A 22,297-nucleotide genomic window follows, 5' to 3' on the forward strand; every position below is an offset into this window, starting at 1 on the left:
TATTTGAATTATACACTATAGCACTAAGGCAATGTTTATTGTACAAGAAAATATATATAATGTTGTTGTACAGAAGCAAAATATGTGTCAATTTACTTCAATTTTTATAGAGAAAAAAATAAAGGCCATTCATTTAAAATATATAACACTAGACTAGTGTAATGTTTATTTATTGTATAGAAGAATTGTCAGTTAACTACAGACCGAAACATAAACTAAGTGAAATACGGATGCACCACAAGACTCCTTAGTAATAAGTACATCCAAATATATGGAGTACTAGTAATTAACATGAAATTTGGGGATACAGTGTAATTAATACACGTGTTTCACCACCTTTGGTGTAGGTACGAGTTTTAAAAAATACTATAAAGAATAGCGAGTTGGAAAAGTTAGTAAAATATAAGACTTAGTATTTTTTTATATTATTTATATAACAAAATAAAATCTGAATAAAATGAGTTAATGGAATATAATACCTAATAAAAATGAAATATGACTTTTATTATTGAAATAACAAAATAGGACTCTTCTGTTTAGACTGAAGGAGCAATAGATATAGTAATTAATAAGAAAAAAAATGAGTGATTAACCAATTTGAGTCCGTCGCGCTTAATTACAAATGGCTTCACTAAATAAAAAGGTCTCCATTTCCACCAAAATCAAGAGCGAAAGCTGAAATCAAAAATAGAAGAAAGGGGAAATACGTCGATTCTCTCTACCTCGCGCTTCCCCAGTAAATAGGAAAACAAAATATTTGTTCTAAAGCTCGCCTGTTTCAGTTTCAGTTTCTTCAATCACCTGAGGTGATTTTCTCTCTCTGGAGCTCAAATTATTCTTTGTATACATTTCTGTGTGTTTGAGCGCGCGATTATAGATTCTGTGTTACATTAAATGCATGAGGATTTGTAGTCACCAGCCATAACTTACTTTGCGGAAACAATTGGATCCCGCTTTGTTTGACTGATAACATTTATCCATGGTTTGCTGTAGGATTTATTAGTAATTTGATGAATTTGAAAATTGTCGGGATTCCTGCTGCTGCTTCGGGGCGAATTAGACAAGGGGGCGATTTGGTGAAATGGTCGACGGTTTGAAATCGGAAACCCTAATGGAGATTTCTGGTGATAAGGGGGTTTTGAGTGGTGGAGTTAGGGTTTCGGAGGAACCTAAGGTTTCGACTGAGGTGACTGTAATTAGATCAAATGAGAGCAAGTCTGTTGAATCTAGCAACTTAGGAAGCAATGATAAGGTACCTCGCAGCCATAGGTGGGAATCATGGGGGGTTATGAATATGGTTAGCAGAGTGCTGGGTGGAAAGCTTTATGTGGATGATGATGAGGTGAAGGATGTAAATGATTCCAAGAATAGGGGCCAGGTGAATGTGTTTGGGGGTGTAAATTCGTTGCAGGATCTGATTGGGGAGAAGACATCTGACAATCAGGGTGAGGTGAATTTGGTGGTGGATGTGAATGCTCGTGAGGATGTGATTGGGGAGTTGCCATCTGCAAATGGAATTGATATTAAGAGAATGGATATCAACAGTGAACCTGCAAAGTTAGTTTTAGATTGTCCAGTTGAGGAAAATATAAATGTTAACCAAGATTTGGTCTCTCATGACATAGTGCCAGATGGGAATCTGGAAACTGAGGAAATATATAATGTTGAAGATGAGGTGTTGAGAACGGCAGGATTTGAGAAAACTGAGGAAGTAAGTGATGTTAAGGCTGATGTGAAAACCGAGGAAGTAAGTGATGTTGAGGCTGATGTGATGATACCAAAAGGGGATGTACAACTAGATTTGCATATTAATGAAATTGTTCCAGAAGTCATATTGGAATCGGGAGAAAATTTTAAAGCTGATTCAGAGGAAGTAAATGATATTAAGGCTGACATGTTTCCAAAAGAATATGGCAGAAAAACAGAGAAGGAAGAGGAATATCATGTGTCAGATCTAGTTTGGGGCAAGGTTAGGAGCCATCCTTGGTGGCCGGGGCAAATATGTGCTCCCTCCGCTGCATCTGATAATGCAAAAAAGTATTGTAAGAAAGAAAATTATTTGGTGGCATATTTTGGGGATCAATCGTTTGCATGGAATGATGAATCAAAGCTCATGCCTTTCAAAAAGTATTTCTCCGAAATGGTGAAACAGACTAACACAGATAGATTCTCTCGTGCTTTGAGCTGTGCCCTGGATGAGGTTGCTCGACGAACTGAGTTTGGCCTTTCGTGTCCATGTTGGGCCCAGGAGGTGCGTGATGAGAAAAAATTTCAAGTTGTTGAAAATGCTGGAATTCGAGAAGAATCAAGTATTATAGCTGGTGGGGACAATGTCTCTAGTGCAACTGCATTTTTACCTGGAGATGTTATACAATTCCTAGAATCATTGGCTAAATGCCCGCAGTCCAATCAAGATAGGTTGGAATTTACAATATCAAAAGCTGAATTGCAGGCCTATACTAGATGGAAGGGTTACCATGAGCTCCCTGTCTTTGAGGAGTGCATTGGATTATCAGAGGATGATATTCGATCCATTGCAATGGGAGATGGAGGTGATCCCACTGAAGTTCCAGTTTCTGATGCTGCAAATAATATTCCATCTAAAAGGAGAAAGTCGACAGCTGATAATGGTTCTTCAGGTGACGAAGAGCGCCCAAAGAGAAAAGAAAAGTTCATGTCTGTCTTGTTGGCCTTGGGCAGCTCGTGTTCACAGAACAATGATAAGGTATATGTGAGGAAGACCTCCAAAAGGGTCATCTCCTCTTCCAAGAGTCCTGAAATGGTTGGTTATACATGCAATAATTCTAGTGGTAAAAAACAGAAGACTCTGCAAGCATCTGGCGCAGCTGCGCCTGCCTCTGGAATTGCTGCGAAAGTGGAAAAGGTTGGTGCTGGAGAGTCTCAGATAGTGGAAATCATTCCGGCTGAGACCCCTACTCCTGAGATGGTTCTTTCGGAGCTCATTTTGATTGCGAAAAGGCCCCTGCAAGTGATAGATGTGATTATTCCAGTAGTTGGCTGGCTTCGTGATTTCAGGAACTTGATTTGTTTAGAAAAACCTAGTCTCTCGGATCAAGGAGAAGATTTGGGAAAGCAAAAGGAGGAGTTATCCTATCCAAAGGCAGATATACCATGATTCGGGGAATGTCTCAAGATCAGGCAATGTCTGAATCTCAGAAGTCTTACCAGAGGGTGATCAACCAGAAGCTGATGTTGCTAAAGTCGGATGATAACAATGAAAGCAACAATGCTGTGGATTTGGATACCAGGAACCAATCTGCTCCGACAAATAGTTTCAGAGGAACGTTATACAACAGCTTTGATCCCCATTCCCCAACTTCAAAAGTTGGATTCTATTCCATCTGTCCATCAAGAATCTGAACAAGATATTTAGCCATGACCGAACTTTGGATGAATAGGGACCTAAATATTAAGCAAAAGCAGGCGCGTAAAGGTAGTTTTCAATAGGCCAGCAGATGCTGGGAAGTACAGCATCTTTGGGTCATCGCGGAACATAGTAAATGTCAGCAAATCTTAAAGAAGAAGAAGAAGAAACAAGGCGAGCAGCGGGGAAGACATGTATCAGAAAGTCGACGCTGGTTGAAATTGGTGAGGATGAATTCAAATGTTGTACCATTGTAATGGGCACGTAGAAGTGTAGAACACTTGTAGTAGTTGTTATGATATACATTGTGCAAAGGATAGAACAGGTAGCTACTGACCTATTGTTTCATTTTGGGTATTTTGTGGTAAGGAACAAGACTAATAATAATCACTTTGACTGCATCTTTTACTTATCAACTAGTACATTTTTTTTGGATGTAAATATGAACATTTTTTATGATTGTTATTAACGTAGTAACTTTGCTGCCTGCCTCTTTTTATTTATTTTGGTATACTACATAGATGTGTTGTGATATGACTGGGCATTGCAATTTTTTGGAGATTGGCTCTTGAAACTTTAATTCAGATTATTATTATTGCAATTCTTAATTTGTTAATTCGAGACAGTTTTTTTTAACTATGGATGCAGGGTGGTAAATTCTTAAGCTTTAATTATCCATTAACTTCTTTGCTAATTAAATTTGTTTTTACTAGTACTAAACAACTCATATACTAGTATACAACTAGTTTTAACCCACGTGCGATGCACGACTAAATATTTTTTTTTATCATACGGTTTTAAATTGTTAATTGATTAATACAAGATCAAGTTTTGATTCCGAAAACAAATTGGTGATATTGCAAGTTTTAAAATTGGACGATAGCTTTTCAAACCTCAAAACGGTTTTAAAATTGTATTTTGAAGTATAAAAATTGTGTGTAATATAATATTGTCACAAAATTGTGTATAATCTTTTTTGTATTTTGTATCCATTTAAATTAGTACTATACTTTATCATAGTCGAGCTTCATTACATTGCAATATAGTGACCCTAATACGCTAAAAACCCAAACCTTGAAACCTAAATCCTAAACCCTTAACGTTAAAATATAATCATCATGACCAACAAATGAGTCAAATATAAATAAAATCCTCCCTCCGTCCCAGTTCAACATTACTTTGTTAATCACTTTAAAACAAACTTTAATAATAGAAAAAAAAATAAAAAGAATATCATAACTTCATGTTAAACAGTATGAAGAGTATTGGAAAATATGGAGGGAGTGAAAAACGTGATGAAAAAAATGTGAGTGAAAAACGTGATGAAAAAAATGTGAGTGGATAAATTACCAAATGTCATATATCTATAGTCCAAAAAATAGAAGATAACTCCGCAAAACTTTTTCACTTTCTTCACCTATTATTACAAATTTTAAAACCTTTTAATTTCCCAAAAATTTAAAACTAAGTGTTACGTAAATGTTATCAAATTTTGGAAAATGAATGACAATAATTTCCGCCATTGTATTTGTATGAAATGAGTAACGAATAAATGTATAATAAATTTTGGAAAATGAAATGGAAGGCCATTGAAGCAATAATCTCAGAAATATGGCTATGTGTGAAACGAATTCGGGTCTGAGTAGGGCCGCAAACCTTATCAGGCTGTGTACACTGGTGGGAACGGGAGCCGTCCTTGCTAGTCGGCCGGTCTCGTGGGCGAATAGTGTGGCCACACTTTCGTCGCACTGTGGAAACATGATGTGATTGTTGGGTTGTTGAGAAAGTGAGGGAGATTGTTTGTCTGGCCAGACTATGAAACTGTTTTTGTCTCTTGAAAGCAAGTATTAAAGCAGTAATGTAGTTCTTGAAAGCAAGAGAGGTAAACCAGTCTGTCAATATCTTGAATTGTTTATAATTTCATGTATATTGAGTAATCGGTGATGTGATAATTCTACGAGTTAAGTAAGGTAAAACCGAATAGCAGCAAATCTCCAACTAAACTATGTCTTCCCATATGATAATATCTATTTTTTCAAACCAACAGCTTGTGGATTCATATCTTGGTGTAGAATGGTTACTTTTGAAGTTTTTTCAAGGCAAAAGTGTACCTGCAAAAATAAGTGAAGATTTTGCAAAATAGTTGCCCACGTATATTTTTTAATTGTTTGTAATAATATAATGAATAGAATAAAATTAAAAACAGAAATTAGATTAAATAGCTAGGAGAGAAAGATAATACTCCACATGATTTGACGGACAGAAGCATCTCTACTGAAATAGTATTTTTTTGATTAATAGAATTGGTATTTATAGAAGATTTGATAGTAACTCAATGATATAGTATTATTTATTGTAAATTAAATTAATAATAAATATCCTTTATATCTTGTGACCTTTCAAATTATTCAAGTGGAAGTGAAGAGACAAAACACATTTTTTTTTAAAAATTAAATTTGGCCGCTTGTAGCGGCACACTACGCACCTTTGTGAGAAAGTTTTTATTCTTAAATGTCTAGAGTGTAGTATTTAAATTATATATTTAAGCTTAAATGATAATTTCATAAATACCCCAAAACTCTCCCTTTATATATAAGTTAAGTCTAAATTAATCCGTAAATTTGGCAAAAACAAATACGCACATATTACTATTAATATGATGTTAGTCTAAATTAATATACTTATGTTTGTTTTATGAATAATAAACATTTACATTTACATATCAATACATTAATAGAATTTAAATTTTACTATACAAAGTGTATTGATGTGCTAATGCAACTAATAGTTACATATATATTTTAAAAAATTAAGGTGAGCAAAGACAATAACATTTTATATTTACATGCATGTCATTGTATATTATTTTCATTTAATAATTACAAATACAATATTAAAATTCAATAAGACAGTTTAATATTATAACGGTAATTTACGACTAAAAAAACTTTCATCAACCTCAACATGGCTATCATTTTGTGCATTTAATGCATAAGATTGTGTGGCCGATTTGGTTGCATCCATTTCCATAAGTATCCATTTTTTTGTGACTCGCGTATATAGACCAGTATTTCAAAGAGAATCATTTTTTGTAACTCTCGGATATGGTAAATGCCATAATGTCAGGAAAGACTTTCATATAAAATAACATAAAAATATATTTTCTAGATATTTACATGAAATATTTAAAATATTAGTAACCAATACTAAAAATAGATTTCGATCAAAAAATTATAACAAATGACAATACACTCGAGAGTAATAATTCACAAATTATTAGCAATACTATTCGCACTCTAATATACTTACCATATGAAATTAAGTAATAGCAATAGAAAAACGTATCAACGCGTAAGAAATTGAAGGAAAGGGATTGTAATTTTTCAAATTGGCCAAACTATTTACAAAAAATATAGAAATATCTTGGACTTTCGTATCAACAAACATGAAAATGTATATATGGAGTACTTACAAACATTAATTCTAGCCACCACCATCATCACCACATGTACACTAAATACTCTTTTCATATTGTTCTACAAATTTCAAATCCTTTGTCACTGCAAACTTCAAGACCGATGTTAATTCTATTTTTTCAAAACGATCGTCAGATGAAGACCGGCGTTAATTCTATTGCTCCAACACTGCCACTAACTGAAGTAGTAGCGCTTCCACCTGAAAGGTACTATTTTGTTCAAACATGTTGTGGTTTCCAATTGTGGTGCAGATTTGTTAGAAAAAAAATGTTAAGATATGATGTCAGTTGAACTTACATATTGCTCTTTTCCTCTTCTAATCTCTTCTTTCGTTTTCTTGCGGCAATCCATGTTGCTGCAAAAATATAGGTTACATGATATTGCAAACAAATATGAAGATTTTCAATATAAAAAATATATCAAATCATAAACGAGAAATTTCGAAATAAGGGGTTAAATTCGCTGACCTTTCGTAATTAGGGATTCAATTCGCTGACCTTTCGTAATTTGGGATTGAGGCATGCGTATTCTTCAGAATAAGGGATTTGTGATATTTTATCTTATTTATGTTCTTTTTTAATATTATTTCACTCTAACCATTTATCAATTTCCTATATTACCCTTCAAATTTTTACCTAAATTCTACTTCAAGATTTTGAAGATCCAACGTTCAAACTTTTACCTGAGGTTATGTGGTGTGGTGGTAACAATCATATAAAAAATTGCTCTTTCTTGTTTACAATTTTGTCATGATCCTGTTGCTACCTCGACTTCCGATTTACGAAGAATAATTTTAACCAAACACAAATAAAAATAAAAATAGAATATATGATTCACATGTTGAAAATAACGTAATGCGAATATAATTTAGATTATACTATCCTTTTTACAATATCATAATTACAACATTTTCATTTTCTTCAATAAAATGATTAGTGTTTAATTAGTGTACATAATATAATATGTGTACATAATACTATATTTGTTGCATTTATTAAAAGGGGAATAGTTTAATTAGAGGTTGGGAATTTGGTTTAGAGGTATATAACATAATATGTGTACATAATACTATATTTGTCGCATTTATTAAAAGGGGAATAGTTTAATTAGAGGTTGGGATTTTGAAATTTGAACATTGGATCTTCTAAATTACAAAGAACTAGAATTTAGGTAAAAATTTGAAGGGGTAATTTAGGTAATTGATAAATGGTTAGAGGGAAATAATATTAATAAAGAATATAAATAAGATAAAATATCACAAATCCCTTATTCTGAACAATACGCATGCCTCGATCCCAAATTACGAAAGGCCAGCGAATTGAATCCCTAATTACGAAAGGTCAGCGAATTTAACCCCTTATTCTGAAATCTCTCAATCATAAACATAGAGAATACAATCTACATATTAAATTAAAAATCATTAATAGAGAGACGATGATACACAATATAGACATGCATTTGATTAAAGGAATCCAAATTTATAGAAAATGTAATACCTTTTGGCATTCTTCTCAATCTTAATTATTTGCAGTTATCCTAATGCCATTTATTATGGAGTAATTTAAACAAATAATTGGTAGTGCAAAATTTTTTTGACCTTTCATATGATGTAACTGCAAAATTAATGTAGAGGCCCTTTAGTCACACGTTTTTAACCTTAATCACACATTTAGAGATCCTTTAATCATATAGTTTTAATATTCATTTAAATATTTATAATGGCACATTAAAATTCCAAACCAAAATTTTTAATTTTCCAAAATGCCCCCAAAACTCAACTTTTATATATATATAGATTTGTTTCTGGCATGGTTACAGCTCTTTTCTTGTTAAAGGAGTAAATGTGACTATAGTCAAGAGATCGTCCTATAATTTCATTATTTAAAATTTTAATGCATTTGTTGTAATTCATCCATGTAATAATAGGTGGTTGTCTCAGACATGTGTTATAAATCTAAGTCATTTTTGGTGTTGGCTGTTGAACACATGCTAGTACATAATATTATGAGGTGATAGTTGGAAATGTTTGTATTATGAACTCAACTCACGTCTAATCTTATGTTAATTGAAATTTGATGTCATCCACTATCAAACTGCACAAATTATAACATCCAACACGAATTATAGAACATAAAACCGTGTATATTGTTTTTAAAACAGCTCGATATTTTTTATTAGCCCCTTAAATGAAATTAAAAAATTCCTCAATGAATCTATATCTCTTTTCTTAATGTTAAACACCATCATTAAATATGTAGCACTACTATTAATAAAAAAAAATGTAGCACTACTCGTAGTTTTCATTGGCTTCGTTCTTTCAGATTATCAATGGCATTATTTTGCTGACATTAAAAATCGTATAGGTTATATAGCCTATAGTTAATTCAAAATTGGCTCTTTTTTTGTTTCAAGAATTTAAACCGTTTTTGTTTATTTTAATTTTAAACTTGGTAGTATTTGAATTTGATGTAATAAAGTAGTATACCTAAATTGAAAATGGTATATTCAACTATGTAGTCTATGTTTACATGTTTTCCAAATAATAGGAGTAACTGTATTTCCGTTTTAAAAAAGGGAAAATTTGAATTTTTAGAACGTTACCATATATCCCACCACTTTCAAAAAAGTGAAAATACTCCATTCCTTTTCTCATCCATCGTCTCTACTCTCTACCTGTGATTTCAAATACAAGGTCTCTACTTGCGGAGCAGATCGGACTCTGGTTCTTCGATTAATCGGAAAAAATGGAGATCGGGGGGTGTCAGGAGATTGATCTTCAACTTGAAGCCAACGATCTCATTGGAAATTTTCAGTTCGCAGGTTTCTGTCTTTAATTTTGTGCTTCTGTTTTGTTTACATGATATCAATTCACGGTGGTGGGGGGAAGTTATTGGTGATTAGCTTAGTGTTCTTATCTTCAGATTGTAATCCATTGTGTGTAGAGAAGTTATAATTTCGAGCTGCTGGAGCTGTGATAGTGTTAGTTTCTGTACTCAATTTTTTATATGGGGATTCAGTAGACTTGAATTTCACTAATGATTTGCCGATAAATACTTCATTTGAGTGATTGATTTGTCTTTAATTCAAATGAAAGACCCCATTATATATGCCATTGCTCATTTTGCTGGCAATTATTTGTTTGCTATAGTGTCTAAATCTGTTTCTTATTCTCTTAGATCGTGTGTTTTTGAAAGCAATGATTTGTGTGTTCTTTTCTTTCTTTGAATTTGTTTGTTATACTAACTTTAAGTTCTAAATTTGAAATATTGCAGAAACTTTGGATGCTAATAAAGGAGTTAATAGTGTTGGCATTGATGTGAATGGTCGCTTTCCTGAACTGCAAGAATCGACAGAACCTGAAAGAAACCAGGGAAATGGAAGGCATAACTTGCGGAAAAGCCTAGCCTGGGACCCTGCCTTCTCCACCAATGAGGGTAATCTTTCTATTTCGTTTCCTGTACATTCGAAGTCAATAGAATTCAATATATTAGAACTCGGTTGATAGAATAGTTTTCTGAACTTGCAGGAGTACTAGACCCAGAAGAAATGTCGAGCATGATTACCAAATCGGATAAAAATGAAAAGCATATATTACCAGGGATTCAAGAAGAACTGACAGGGTCAACTGAGTCTATCTCTACTCTTCAAAGTGATAGTTTGATTCTAGAAAGCAATGATGATGACTTGTTTTTGGACATTAGAGCTTCCATCCAAAGATCCAGTAAGAAAGCACCCAACTTGATTAATTCAAGCAGTAAGATAGCAGCTATGGTGCTAAATGGCCCAGCCATTTCATGTAAGCAAAATATTTTTATTTGAGACATTCAGTTTTTGTCTCCTGTTATACAATGAGGGTGGTTATGTTCAGTTTGATTAGTGATGAAGCATTTCCATTCCATGTAAATTGCTAACACTTACAATTGATTTAAATTGGTTTGAAGATGCCACTAATGATTCACAGACATGTCCATTGATGTAAACGTGAATTTAATGCCTTAACTCTGTCCTGTAGCTAGAGAATCATGAATTTCATATGCTCAAAATTATAGAGAAGAGGATTGGATAGTAATTTCAGATAAATGATGAAGCACATGGTCCATTGCATCCTCTATAAGATATTGCTTGATTATGTCTGAGATAATTTGTCATTTGAGTAACTTGTTCATGTATTTGGGCATTTGGACTCCGGATTTTGTATATAGAACTAATATTTTGTTCAATTGCAGCTCCAAAGAAGGAAGATATATCTAAAAATAAGGTAAACTTGGTTACTGTGAAGTTACCAGTGGCAAAAGTTTCTTGATTGTTTTTAACCTGGTGGCTCTACTTCATATGTGCAGTGCCAAAAACCAGGTGTGAAGAAAACTACTGGCCTGCAGACTGTCCGGATGTCAAAATCTCAGCTAAAACCAATTGGGAAGCTAGCATCAGGAAGATCAATCAAGCCGGATTCTGTTCAATCACAGGTGACATTGCCGTGCTATTGCATATTTGCGGAAAATTCCACTATTTTAAAGCCACTTCTATGTTCTAACTAGTAACTATTACATTTGCAAAAAGGAATTTTAATTGCCCTTTTTTCCAATACATCATGACACTTGAATGCTGTATATTGCTCACATAAACTCAGTGGCTATTTTTACTGTGTTGTGTTGTGTCTATTTCTATTGCTGATATGAAAGTGAATATTCTTACAAAATTATATACGTCCATAACATCCTTACATATTTCAACATACAACAAATATTGTGTAAAAATTCTGCTATCTATAGGTCTTGTTTATTCAATATAAGCCCTTTTGTGTCTATGTTTTATTTTCCGAAGTTGTAATAATTTTTACTTTTTTTCCAATCTAATCAGTTACTACACGTATCATTCATAATTGTATAACTGAAATGATTGACACTAACCATATCTGCTTAGGCTGGATCTATTGGTAAAAGTGGAGAGACGAATTCAGTTGTTCCCAAACCACTCAAAACCATTAGCAGCTATGTTCCCTCCTCAACCGCAGCAAAGCGGGAGTCTCTTGGAATCGGTCGTCTCAAACCTGAATGCGGTAGCTCTAAAAGTGGAGAGATGAATTCAGTTGTTCCCAAACGACTCAAAACCGTTAGCAGCTACGTTCCCTCCTCAACCGCAGCAAAGCGGGAGTCTCTTGGAATTGGTCGTCTCAAACCTGAATGTGGTAGTTCTAAACAAGGTGACAACAGGTCTACTATTGAGAACATTATCTTATGATTATGAAGCATTTCCTGATTGTGCTGTTGTTAACTTCTTAGGATCTGTCTCTGGAAAAGTGACTCAGCTACATAAAGTGTCTGCATTAGGTGGTTCCAAAAAGGTGCTGCCAAAGCCTGCTGTATCACCAAGGTTTTCTTCAGTGCGCTCTTCAACTACAAGTAATGTGCCTTCGACAAGGTCCTCTACTTCAAGCGACAACTCTGTTAGCACATCCTCTGGGAATGCTGCTAAGCCTACACTTATGGCTGCAAGAAGAAATCTAGGCAAAAGCAGCACCAATAGTCCTGGCCCCTCTGGCTCCATCCCTAGAACTCCATCAAGAGCTCTACCAAAGAACAAACTGCCAACCTCTAATCTTTCGGCTTATCTAAAGTCTACAAAGCTCTCCACAAGTGTCTCACCAGCCAGTTCAATTAGTGAATGGTCTTCAGTGTCATCCCTACGATCTAGTTACTCAAGGAGCAGCATAGATACCAGTTCTTGTAGGTCAGTGGATGGTGAAAACATGCGTTCGGATCCAAGGCGTAAGGTAGCAGGTCAAATGGCTGAAAGAAAAGGAAACCATGGAGCTATTTCATCAAGCAACACTCCAAAAAAATCCACAGCAACATCTAGTACCCTTCAGGCTCCTATGAAACCATCTGATACCCTTCAGGCTCCTATGAAACTATCAGGATTACGATTGCCATCACCCAAAATTGGCTTTTTTGATGGGGTTAGTAATTGCCTCTTAAACATTTCTTAACATCAATGACCTCTAATTGTTGCTTATGTCATGTAATTTGCTTACTATTGTTTCCAATTCGAGCACTTCAAAATTTTATTTTTTTTTGGTTCAGTTTCTCATCTCTTTGCTATGTCTTTCATCTGCAGTCATCGTCTCGTACTCCTGGTAGAAATAACCGCTCTCCCTCTGTCTTGCACCCTGTGATTCCCAAGAATGGACCAACTGCATCCACTCCAACTCGAAGCTCAAATGGAAAACTGAAGAGCGCAAACATACCAATGGCTAGGATGTCAACTTGTTTGACAAACATAAAGTCTCCAAAGGCTGTATCTCTTGCCTCCTCACAAGAAAAGTCATGTGCATTCGTTAAACCATATGGTGTTTCAACGCGTGTAACTGATTCTTCTAGCTTGTCTGATGGGGTTAAAGTCATGTGCACTGCTGATGACACTGACAACTTAGGGGATTTGAGTTTGACTAAAAACATGACCTTTGGGGATATCACTACTGCTACAGGTGAAGGTAACAATGCTTCTGCGTCAGAATATATCAGTCAAATCAGGGATAATCTGGTTATGAAGGACGAGCTTAAGAAGAACTTGGTTCCAACTCCTGAAGCAGTAAAGGAAGACGGGGATCCTGCTAACTATCCAGGGGAGGGGTTAACAGGAGACAAGACAGGCACATGTGAAAAAAATCAGGAGCCAAATTCCCAGCTTCTTAGTGATATATCAGAATGTGCACTCTCTTCTACAGCAGCTGCCTCCGAGGCTGCAGTACACAGAACCCCATTTGCTCTAAAGAATCCCTCCAACGGTATAAAATTTGCTGGTAAGCCTACAGAGGCGGCTATCCAGATTGCAATAGCAGAGCATGTATTGCCTTGTTCTGAAGATAAAGAGAATAGCTAACCTACACTTCACATAAGCTATCCTCAACTAATGTAGTTCAATCAGATTCAGTGAAGGTTACTCATGAAGCCATATTGTTCCACATCTCCCTCAAGAAGAGCAAACACAAATGGAAGGATATTGACACATTGTTCTATTTATGAGAAGCCACATTTGCTCAACATCTCTTATTTTCCTTTTTCCTGTGTACTCTAAAGTCTTAAATACAAACTTGATGTTGTTTAAACATTGTATATACGATTCACAACACAGAATCAAATTGGATGCAATTCCAACACATCTGTTGGGGAGATTTGGTTGCGATTGTTTCATGGATCCTATGCTACTTTTGAAGTTTTGAATACACTGATCTATTGTTCATAACACCATCGTGTGTTTGTGCATGCACGAAATTCTCGGCTGTAAAATTCCCACACTCGTTTAACATGAGGTCTTTTAACTTTTTTACTTTTACTTGATTATTCAACCGCATAATATTTGTATTTACGGTTTTCAATTTGCAAGATTATATCAAATATTTAGTGTATTTGGTTTATTAGATTAAATCCCACAACCAAATCCTAGATAAATAATTATTGATAATTGTCATAATTAGCCACTCCAACTAAAATAATCTCATAGTTTATCTTAGATGGATTGTCAAATGATAATTAGTCATGACAATTGAACACCCCTCCAACTAAAATAATCTCACAATTCAATCCTAAGGGTTGTTCAATTTACATGATTGTGTCTCGAAATTAAATATGATCTCACAATTCAATCATAAGGGTTGTTCAATTTACATGATTGTGTCTCGAAATTAAATATGTTGAGTGTTTGATTCATGAGGTCAAATCCCACAACTCAATCTTCAATCCTAAGATGGATAATTATGGAATATAAAGTCATAGTCAACCCCCTCCCACTAAAATAATCTCACAACTTAATTCTAGATTATATCTTAGCCTTATTTTATCTTGGAAACAAAACACCATCCGAATGAACTATCATAGGATAATTGATCATGACAATCAAACTTTTTTTATCATATGATTATCATATGATAATTAGTTATGGCAACCAAATAGCACATTAGAGGATGATAAAATATAAGGGAAGACTAAGAGCAACTTTTTTTCCATTTATAAATCATAAAACTTGTAGAAACTAAAACAGAAAACTCATTAGCTTATTTTAAAGCAGCTAAACTTGACACAGAACCGGAGAATTGATCTGAATTATTTGAATAATTCTTTAGTATGTTAAAAAATTGTTCAAACTAATAATAACCGATAAATTCACTGAGTGCTTGTTCATGAACACTTACACATAACAAAACAGAAGTTTTGACATTAATTAAAGAAAGAAAAAAGGATGAGCAAAAACAAAGTTTCAGCCATGGATCAAAACTTAAGAAGCAAAATCGCTCTAAGACCTAGGCTTCTCCTTCTTCTCCTTGAAAAGGGCAAGGAGGGAAACACCTGATACTTTCACAACCTTAAATCTAACACCGGGAATATCTCCGACAGCATGACCCTTTCTTCCGAATCCAGCAATCAATACTTCATCCTGTACGTAGAAAGGACAAAATGTTGCAAGTTTAGTTCAAGAATATGAAGAACAATGAGAATCCACAAAACTATATAGTAACTGGCAATTGGAACGCACATTTTCTTCGATGTAGTTCAGGCAACCATCGTTAGGGACGAAAGCAGCAATCTTCTTTCCATTCTTAATGAGCTGAACTCTAGCACATTTACGGATGGCAGAGTTAGGCTGCTTAGCTTCAATGCCTCTGCAAACATGGATATGGATAAGGACATGTTATTATCAATTCTTTTACAACAGTTTATATGTAGAATAAACTTATTTGACTTCAAATATTTAAACTCACATCTTCTCAAGCACAATGCCCTTAGCATGAGAGGATCCAGCAAATGGTTTTTTCCATTCATTCCCAAGGTGAGACTTCTTGTATGACTTGTCAGCCCACCGCTGGGTCCTGCGATGAGACTTGAGCTTGCGCCCAGCTCCCATTCCACGTGTCTTCCTGTAAAATGGTTACTAATCATGAGAACCACATCGCAAAAAAAACAAATTCCATGGAAACAAATGTTCCCAAAATCAGTTAATTTATCCTACTTGATAATAGTTGAGAATTGCTTTGGAGAAAAAGAGATAGGATTCACAATAAAATACTATGTCTAATTTGGCTAATCTTTAGAGAATGATCCTTTTGTATAAAACTATGATCATTGTAAACATTAATCAGTCGATTTCGTCTGTGCTTGACTTAATACCAAATATCATCTGACGATGATTGATTCTGGACCAAAAGTTCCAATCTCACAAGAATCGACATAAATAACTTGCCAATTCAAAGAGTTAATCAACTATAACACAAAAGGAACCTAAGAAATCCTCTGATACAATACTCTTTTTCGTTACGAGCTATGAATCAGATTATAGCTCCAAAACTAAAAGTTGGAGCTAACGAAATTAGACCCCAAGAATTCTTTTTGCAGATTTGAATGAACATCGACATCAGCCACACTACCACAGTACGACACTCCATTCTAAACCACTTTTAATCGATGCGAATTGAAATCGATTTATCAAATAGTAGCTGAATCATTGCAGACAAACCATAAATAGCCAAACTGAGCAAAAAGCTGCTCAAAGAGCGAAAGGCTAAATCAACAACTATTTCAGAAGAATACGGCCAAATAGCAGAAGAACCACAAAGGTAAATCAGCTACAAATTGACGAAGAAATGAATTAACACATACCCCATTATCGGTGAGTTGTGAAAACGTAGGAACAGATAGTAGCGCCGGAGACGAGGAGTGTGAGCGAGTGGCGTAAAACCCTAATTAGATGAGTTTATAAATATGGCTCCCTTTTTATAAGCCCAATGTAGTTGGGCCTTATTACAATTGGGATTTTGGGAAAAACTTAATTCAAGATATTTATTTTATTTTTGAGAACAAATAAAAATGTGAATACATATCTTGCAATGTGACTTGTATTTCAAAGATGAAGGGGTCTTAAACCAACTGATTATAAAATACAACAGCTCCAACACCTAACTAATAAACCATACAACAATTTTCCTCCAAAAACCAGCACAAATTGCAGGTTACACAAAATGGGAGAGAGAGAGTTCATAACAAATGAGCATAACTATACATGATTACTGCTGGTAACTGTCTGCATTAGTTCTCCTGCAAATTTCAGACAAGAATATGTCTATAGAAAGTCACAAATGGATCAGATCAAGAACTGCATTCAATTATTTAGGACAACAATGAAATGAAACCATAAAGAGCTTTAGTTCTGTTGTCTACTTCTGCCCTTTCTTTAACAACACACCAATCTTCTTCAGCATGTTCCCATTTCTCTTCTTAGGGGACTCATCATCTGTGTCTTCTGAGTAAGCCAGCCCTAACTTGCCACCAATTGTGTGGTAGTCCAAGGATCCTGTCCTTTCGACGTACTTCCCATTGTTGTTGCCATTGGAGAGCATGGCGGCAGCTGCCTCAGCCGCCTTCCTCCACTGGTCCGACTGCACCTTCAACCTCCTTAACTCGGCCTCCATCTCAGAGTTTGCAGCCTGAGCAGCATCGAGCTCTTCAGTGACCCTCGTGGTTCTTCTGCAGCTTTTTTCGGCTTCTTCAGTTAGGTGCCCGAGCTTCATCAGGGCCTCTTGTTCAGCAGCTCTTGTTGCCTCTGTTGAGGCAAGGGCCTCGTCGTTTGCCTTGTTTTTCTCCACTTCCCTTTTCAAGATCTCAGATTTGAGCATCTTGTTTTCTTCAGTGATGCTTTGGAGCTGTGTCTCCATCTCTGATAAGCTTGCTTTCAGATCTTCTAGGCTGGATTCTGACTCATTTAACTCGATTCCTACATGCTTTTCGTTCACATCAAGATTCAGCGAGGAGTTGTTGTTGTCCAATGGAACACTTTGCAATGCCTTTTCCTTGTCAATCAGTTTTGCCTTCAGCTCTTCAATCTCAACTTGGGATTCTTTCAACTTTTCCACCAATTCAGACTCTTTCTGCTGCGACTCTGATTTCGAGTGCTTCACTAGTTCGTATGCATCTCTAATCTGCAATGTGCTCTGGAGGTACTGATCTTGATACCTTTTTTCAGCAGCTTCAAGGGCGTCCCTCAACTCATCTGATTCACGTTTCAGACTATCAACCTCGTGCTCCAACATCTCTGCGTGCTCATGTTTATCCCCATTTTCACACAAGGACTTAGCATCACTTTCACTTTTAGCAAGATCAGCCCGGAGTTTGCTGGCAAGTTCCTCAAGTGTATTTGCTTTGTTCTTCGACTGATCCAGCTCAGCCAGCAACGAGCTGTAGGATTCCGTGGCATTGGCATGCTCCAACCGCAGAGCTTCCTCTGTAGTCTTGACAACTTCCAGCAGCATTTGAGCTTTGCCAACTTCCTCCATGGCCTGAGCTTCCGATTCTCTGCTATCATTCAATTGGTTCTTGAGATTCTCGACCAACTCGAGAGTTTCTGTGAGCTCGATTCTCAGGCTCTGAATCTCAGCATGAGCGGAGTCAGCATGCCTAGCATGCGAAGTTTGAGACTCAGTAACCCGATCAAGTTGAAGCTTGAGCTTCTGAATCTCGTTCAGTGCAGAAGCCAACGCAGCAGAGTCCATAGAGTGCTGTTTCTGAACAGCCTCCAGTTCTGACTGCCAAACTCTGTCTCGGTCTTGAGAAACCTTACGTAGCTCTTGCAGTCGAGCTTCCTCAGAGTCGGAGAGTTCCTTCAGTTGGTTCTGAGTTTCTTCGAGTTTAGCTGACATAGCTGCAACCTGCTTCTTAGCTTCCTCTGCCTCCTGCTGAGCCTTCCTCTTCCATGACTCGGAAGAGCTCAGCTGCTCCTTCGCCTTCTTCAGCTCATCCTGCAGCTGAGCCAGCTCAGGCTCCAATTCAGACACTCTGCTCGGTGCTCTCTTTTTCTAAGACGCGACAAAAATGGATCAAAAGTAACATTAAGAAAAGGACAATTATAGATCTATGACAAGAGTTAATACACAAGGATGACAGGATGAAAAGGTCAGTAAGCATGTAATGACAAAAAGTTGCAACTAACTGCACCTACAGAAATCATTACAATCATCAGTGGCTAGTTACCACTCACCAGCAAAGATAAACAGAGGCATATAACTACTTGCAGATTAAAATCTAAAACTTGCATCTTTTCATCAAACTAAACATGTCCTTAAATGAAATTTGGTTCTCCATTCGACATATATACATACCTCTATTGCTGGGCTTCGTGGAGATCGGCCAACAACTTTAGGACTTTTATCCTTAGGTGTTTTGTTCTTTGGTGAGGAAAACGAATCGGGATCTGATCCCGAAGTTTTGAGCTTCCGGGCTGTACGAGGCGTGGCAGGAGAAGGTTTTGGAGTGACATCGAGAGAGCCAGGTCTGCACTCAAAAAACACACACAATACCATCAAAGATGATACTCTCAAATATAAGAATCAACCTCATCGAGCACAAGACAAACCACAGTTCATTACAAAACATGCAAAATGAGAAGAATATTAAAATCTACAGCAATCCTTTCACCACATCATATCCAATTTCATTGATGGATACTTGTGTCTAACAGTGCAAGCATCGAACGATGAAACTAGCGAAAAAGCATTCATAACATAAGCTTCAATTACCTCGATTTAGTGGTCTGCATATTGTATTATCTCAGCAGCAAAGAAGACGAAGCTAACTAAGGCTTGCCTGGCTCAAGACTCTGCAATCTTTTTCAGAAAATGCACATATGTAAGGATATATAAAACTCAGAAAATGCAGCCATTAGTAGTCTATTTTGAGTGAATTGGCCAACCAAAATACGGAAGAGAGAAGCAATACTATCCCTTCAAAGGAAAACCATAGAAACAACCTCCACTTCCACCAACCATACCCAAAATAAAAGGGAAAAAAAGAGTGAAATTAGTAAAAAAGTAAAGAGACAACTGAAGTAACAGTCAGATCAGATATAAGATACCAACATCAAAGGCCAGTCTATCACTTTCCAAATTTCTTCCTTTATTTTCACTCCAGATGTTGAACAGTTTAAGGATAAAAACTGATAACAAAGTAACACAAAATTCAGTAAAGTTACTATAAACCTTGAGATTGTGAGGCAGATAGAATGTGATGCATATTTAGGAAATTGCTTTATGATAAAGAGCAAACACTTATTTCAATTTTATTTATTTTCTAAATGGAAAAAAAATTCTACACAAAAGCATAATACCATACACCTCATCAGCTCATTAGAGAGAGAGAGAGAGAGAGAGAGATCCTAAAATGGTATAGCGCGCTACCATCAATGAGGTACTGAGTTGGCACATAGTATCAAGCATTTACTCCCATGTTTATTCCCAACTGTTTAGATCTGCCCAAGCAAATTTTTACAGCCCAAAAAATTTTAAAGGAAATGAAAAATCACGATCTACCACACACAATCACACAGCTTGCAGAGACATCATGCTAAAAAAAATCAAGTTTGTTTGAATGGTTAAGCACAACTCACACAACTAATTCCCTTGGAATGAAAATTAAACTCCAAAGAGGTAGAAAAAGAAGCAAAAGTTTTGGCATTGTTGAATGCAAGGCGGCGGGGCGGACTCACGGGTTGGAAGTTTGAAGTGTCTCGGTAGAGTTGGTGGTGGAGCACAAGTGACGAGAAAAATGAAGAAAAACCCTACAATGAAGAGCTGGAGAGAGAGAAAGTTGGGTTCATTTGTGTCCAATCACAATCAGTGCAGCCAGCCGTGATGCTGTTCCCTTCCCAAGTCTCTCTCTCCTGGTTTGCTCTGTTTGAGTGAGAAATTGCTGGTTTGGACGTGAACGCTTATTTCAGTAGTACTTGTTTTATTATAATCATATTTAGGTAGTTGATTATATAATGATATAAATGTTGCTTCTTACAACGGTACAAATCACGATAACTAAATATGGACGTACGAAACTAAATATAAATAAATCATTGTACTCGGAGCAAATTATTTTCATGAAGGATTTGACAATTTAATAGTACTACTTCTCATATATTACGAGAAAATAGTTCAGATTTCTATTATGCACCGTTCAGTTTTAAGAATTGAGCTAGCAGAATTGGAATTGCACTTTTTTATTTTATATTTAATGTTTGGTATGCTAAAATATTTAGATTTGCAACTAAGTTATAATTTCAATTTCATAATTTAAATTTAATATTAAAAATAGATAATTAGAATTTCAAACAGACTTTAAATGAACTAAGTATGATGCTTTTCAGGACGGATGGAATATCATATTTATAGGATTTAATTCCTTTCAAATTCAGTTCTATACAATTCTAATTCCAATTTTATAGTTCTATGCCATTCTAATTCCAATTTTATGTATCAAACTGACTTTTATATAAACTGCTAGCTGATGATTGACAATTGATATGCTTTGGACTTGTTTGATTAAATAGATTAAATAAGAATAAATCTCTTAAAAGCTTTATACATTGAGATCAGATAATAGGTGAATAAATTAATGTATCCCCAAACGTAATAAGCGAGTGTTTAAATAATTTACAAGATACTCTTATTACGGATATGGATTTTAATAAATATTAAAGGAAGATTGGTGGAAAAAGATAAAGGAATATAAGAGATATTTTTATATAATAATTAATCTTATAATAAAATACTGAGTTACTTGAATTATTGGGTACAATAGTAAAAATTAGAAATTACCAATCGCATACGGACTAAAATGATAAATCAACACTACTAATGGCGGATGAAAGAAATACTCCCTCCATCTCATAATAGATCACACGCTTTCTTTTTTAGTTTGTCCCACAAAAGATTCCACGTTTTTTTAGAAAAAGTTATCTCTCATACTAATATAAATATACTCCCTCCGTCCCTCTATAGTAAAAGCGTTTCATTTTGAGCACTCGTTTTAAAAAATGATAGTAATAAATAGTTAAAGTTATTCTCTTTCTTACTTTACTTTATCTTAACTTTAACTATTTATTACTAGTATCATTTATCCAAAACAAGAGGGTTCAAAATGAAATGCCTCTACTACAGAGGGATGGATGAAGTGCTATTTTTTCTCTCCATTTAATACACAAAATAGTACTCTTCATAATAATATGAGTCGATATTGGCAAATAAAACGGTTCAATTAAGTTTTGTAGATGGCAGCCCACACACACTAGTAGGAGTTTGTTTACATGTATACGGATTAATAATTTATCATTTATTTTAAATTAATTTAAATAATTAACAAAAGTCGTGTATGACCAATTTCAATGTAACTCGAACATTTTAGGCAAAATTTTGAAAACATTTAACATGGTTTATTCAAAAAATTGAATTTTGGGTTGGTTAGTGGCAGTTCAATTATTGTCGTTGAGGCTCCTGAATCACGCGCCTTAAATTTGTAGTTTGAATATTGAATAATTTGATTTGTAGTTTGAATATTGAATAATTTGATTTATAGATATAGACAAAGTACAATTCCTGCATGAGACTTGGAGGTGGGAGATGGATCAC

General features: G+C 35.3%; 4 protein-coding genes across 10 annotated transcripts; 2 read left to right on the plus strand and 2 right to left on the minus strand.

The window, feature by feature from the left end:
• Window positions 1–617: 617 nt before the first annotated feature.
• On the plus strand, window positions 618–3,872 carry LOC121763474. Its single transcript, XM_042159494.1, has 2 exons — window positions 618–806; window positions 994–3,872. The coding sequence occupies exon 2, from the start codon at window positions 1,082–1,084 to the stop codon at window positions 3,134–3,136; it is 2,055 nt and encodes a 684-aa protein (XP_042015428.1). The 5' UTR covers window positions 618–806; window positions 994–1,081; the 3' UTR covers window positions 3,137–3,872.
• Window positions 3,873–9,517: 5,645 nt separating this feature from the next.
• Window positions 9,518–14,020, plus strand: LOC121763569 (serine/arginine repetitive matrix protein 2-like). Its single transcript, XM_042159612.1, has 8 exons — window positions 9,518–9,681; window positions 10,134–10,295; window positions 10,388–10,657; window positions 11,088–11,119; window positions 11,202–11,327; window positions 11,785–12,064; window positions 12,144–12,820; window positions 12,979–14,020. Exons 1-8 carry the CDS (start codon window positions 9,606–9,608, stop codon window positions 13,741–13,743), a joined length of 2,388 nt encoding a protein of 795 aa, XP_042015546.1. The 5' UTR covers window positions 9,518–9,605; the 3' UTR covers window positions 13,744–14,020.
• A 933-nt stretch (window positions 14,021–14,953) lies between these two features.
• Window positions 14,954–16,613, minus strand: LOC121763590 (40S ribosomal protein S23). Its single transcript, XM_042159642.1, has 4 exons — window positions 16,515–16,613; window positions 15,620–15,775; window positions 15,394–15,520; window positions 14,954–15,294 (listed from the first exon to the last, which is right to left on the minus strand). The coding sequence occupies exons 1-4, from the start codon at window positions 16,517–16,519 to the stop codon at window positions 15,154–15,156; spliced, it is 429 nt and encodes a 142-aa protein (XP_042015576.1). The 5' UTR covers window positions 16,520–16,613; the 3' UTR covers window positions 14,954–15,153.
• Window positions 16,614–16,730: 117 nt separating this feature from the next.
• Window positions 16,731–20,609, minus strand: LOC121765979 (interactor of constitutive active ROPs 2, chloroplastic-like). Of its 7 annotated transcripts, XM_042162289.1 has the most exons (5): window positions 19,763–19,781; window positions 19,597–19,658; window positions 19,424–19,510; window positions 19,007–19,178; window positions 16,731–18,703 (listed from the first exon to the last, which is right to left on the minus strand). In XM_042162289.1, the coding sequence occupies exons 3-5, from the start codon at window positions 19,441–19,443 to the stop codon at window positions 17,069–17,071; spliced, it is 1,827 nt and encodes a 608-aa protein (XP_042018223.1). In that variant the 5' UTR covers window positions 19,444–19,510; window positions 19,597–19,658; window positions 19,763–19,781; the 3' UTR covers window positions 16,731–17,068. The 7 variants fall into 7 exon arrangements, with proteins under 7 accessions (XP_042018223.1, XP_042018226.1, XP_042018220.1 ...); XM_042162292.1 differs by lacking the exons at window positions 19,597–19,658; window positions 19,763–19,781 and adding an exon at window positions 20,389–20,609 and having other exon boundaries at window positions 19,424–19,503; XM_042162286.1 differs by lacking the exons at window positions 19,597–19,658; window positions 19,763–19,781 and adding an exon at window positions 20,389–20,609.
• Window positions 20,610–22,297: the final 1,688 nt, after the last annotated feature.

The sequence above is a fragment of the Salvia splendens genome, chromosome 14 (genome assembly GCF_004379255.2).
Source record: "Salvia splendens isolate huo1 chromosome 14, SspV2, whole genome shotgun sequence".
NCBI classification, from domain to species: Eukaryota; Viridiplantae; Streptophyta; class Magnoliopsida; order Lamiales; family Lamiaceae; genus Salvia; species Salvia splendens.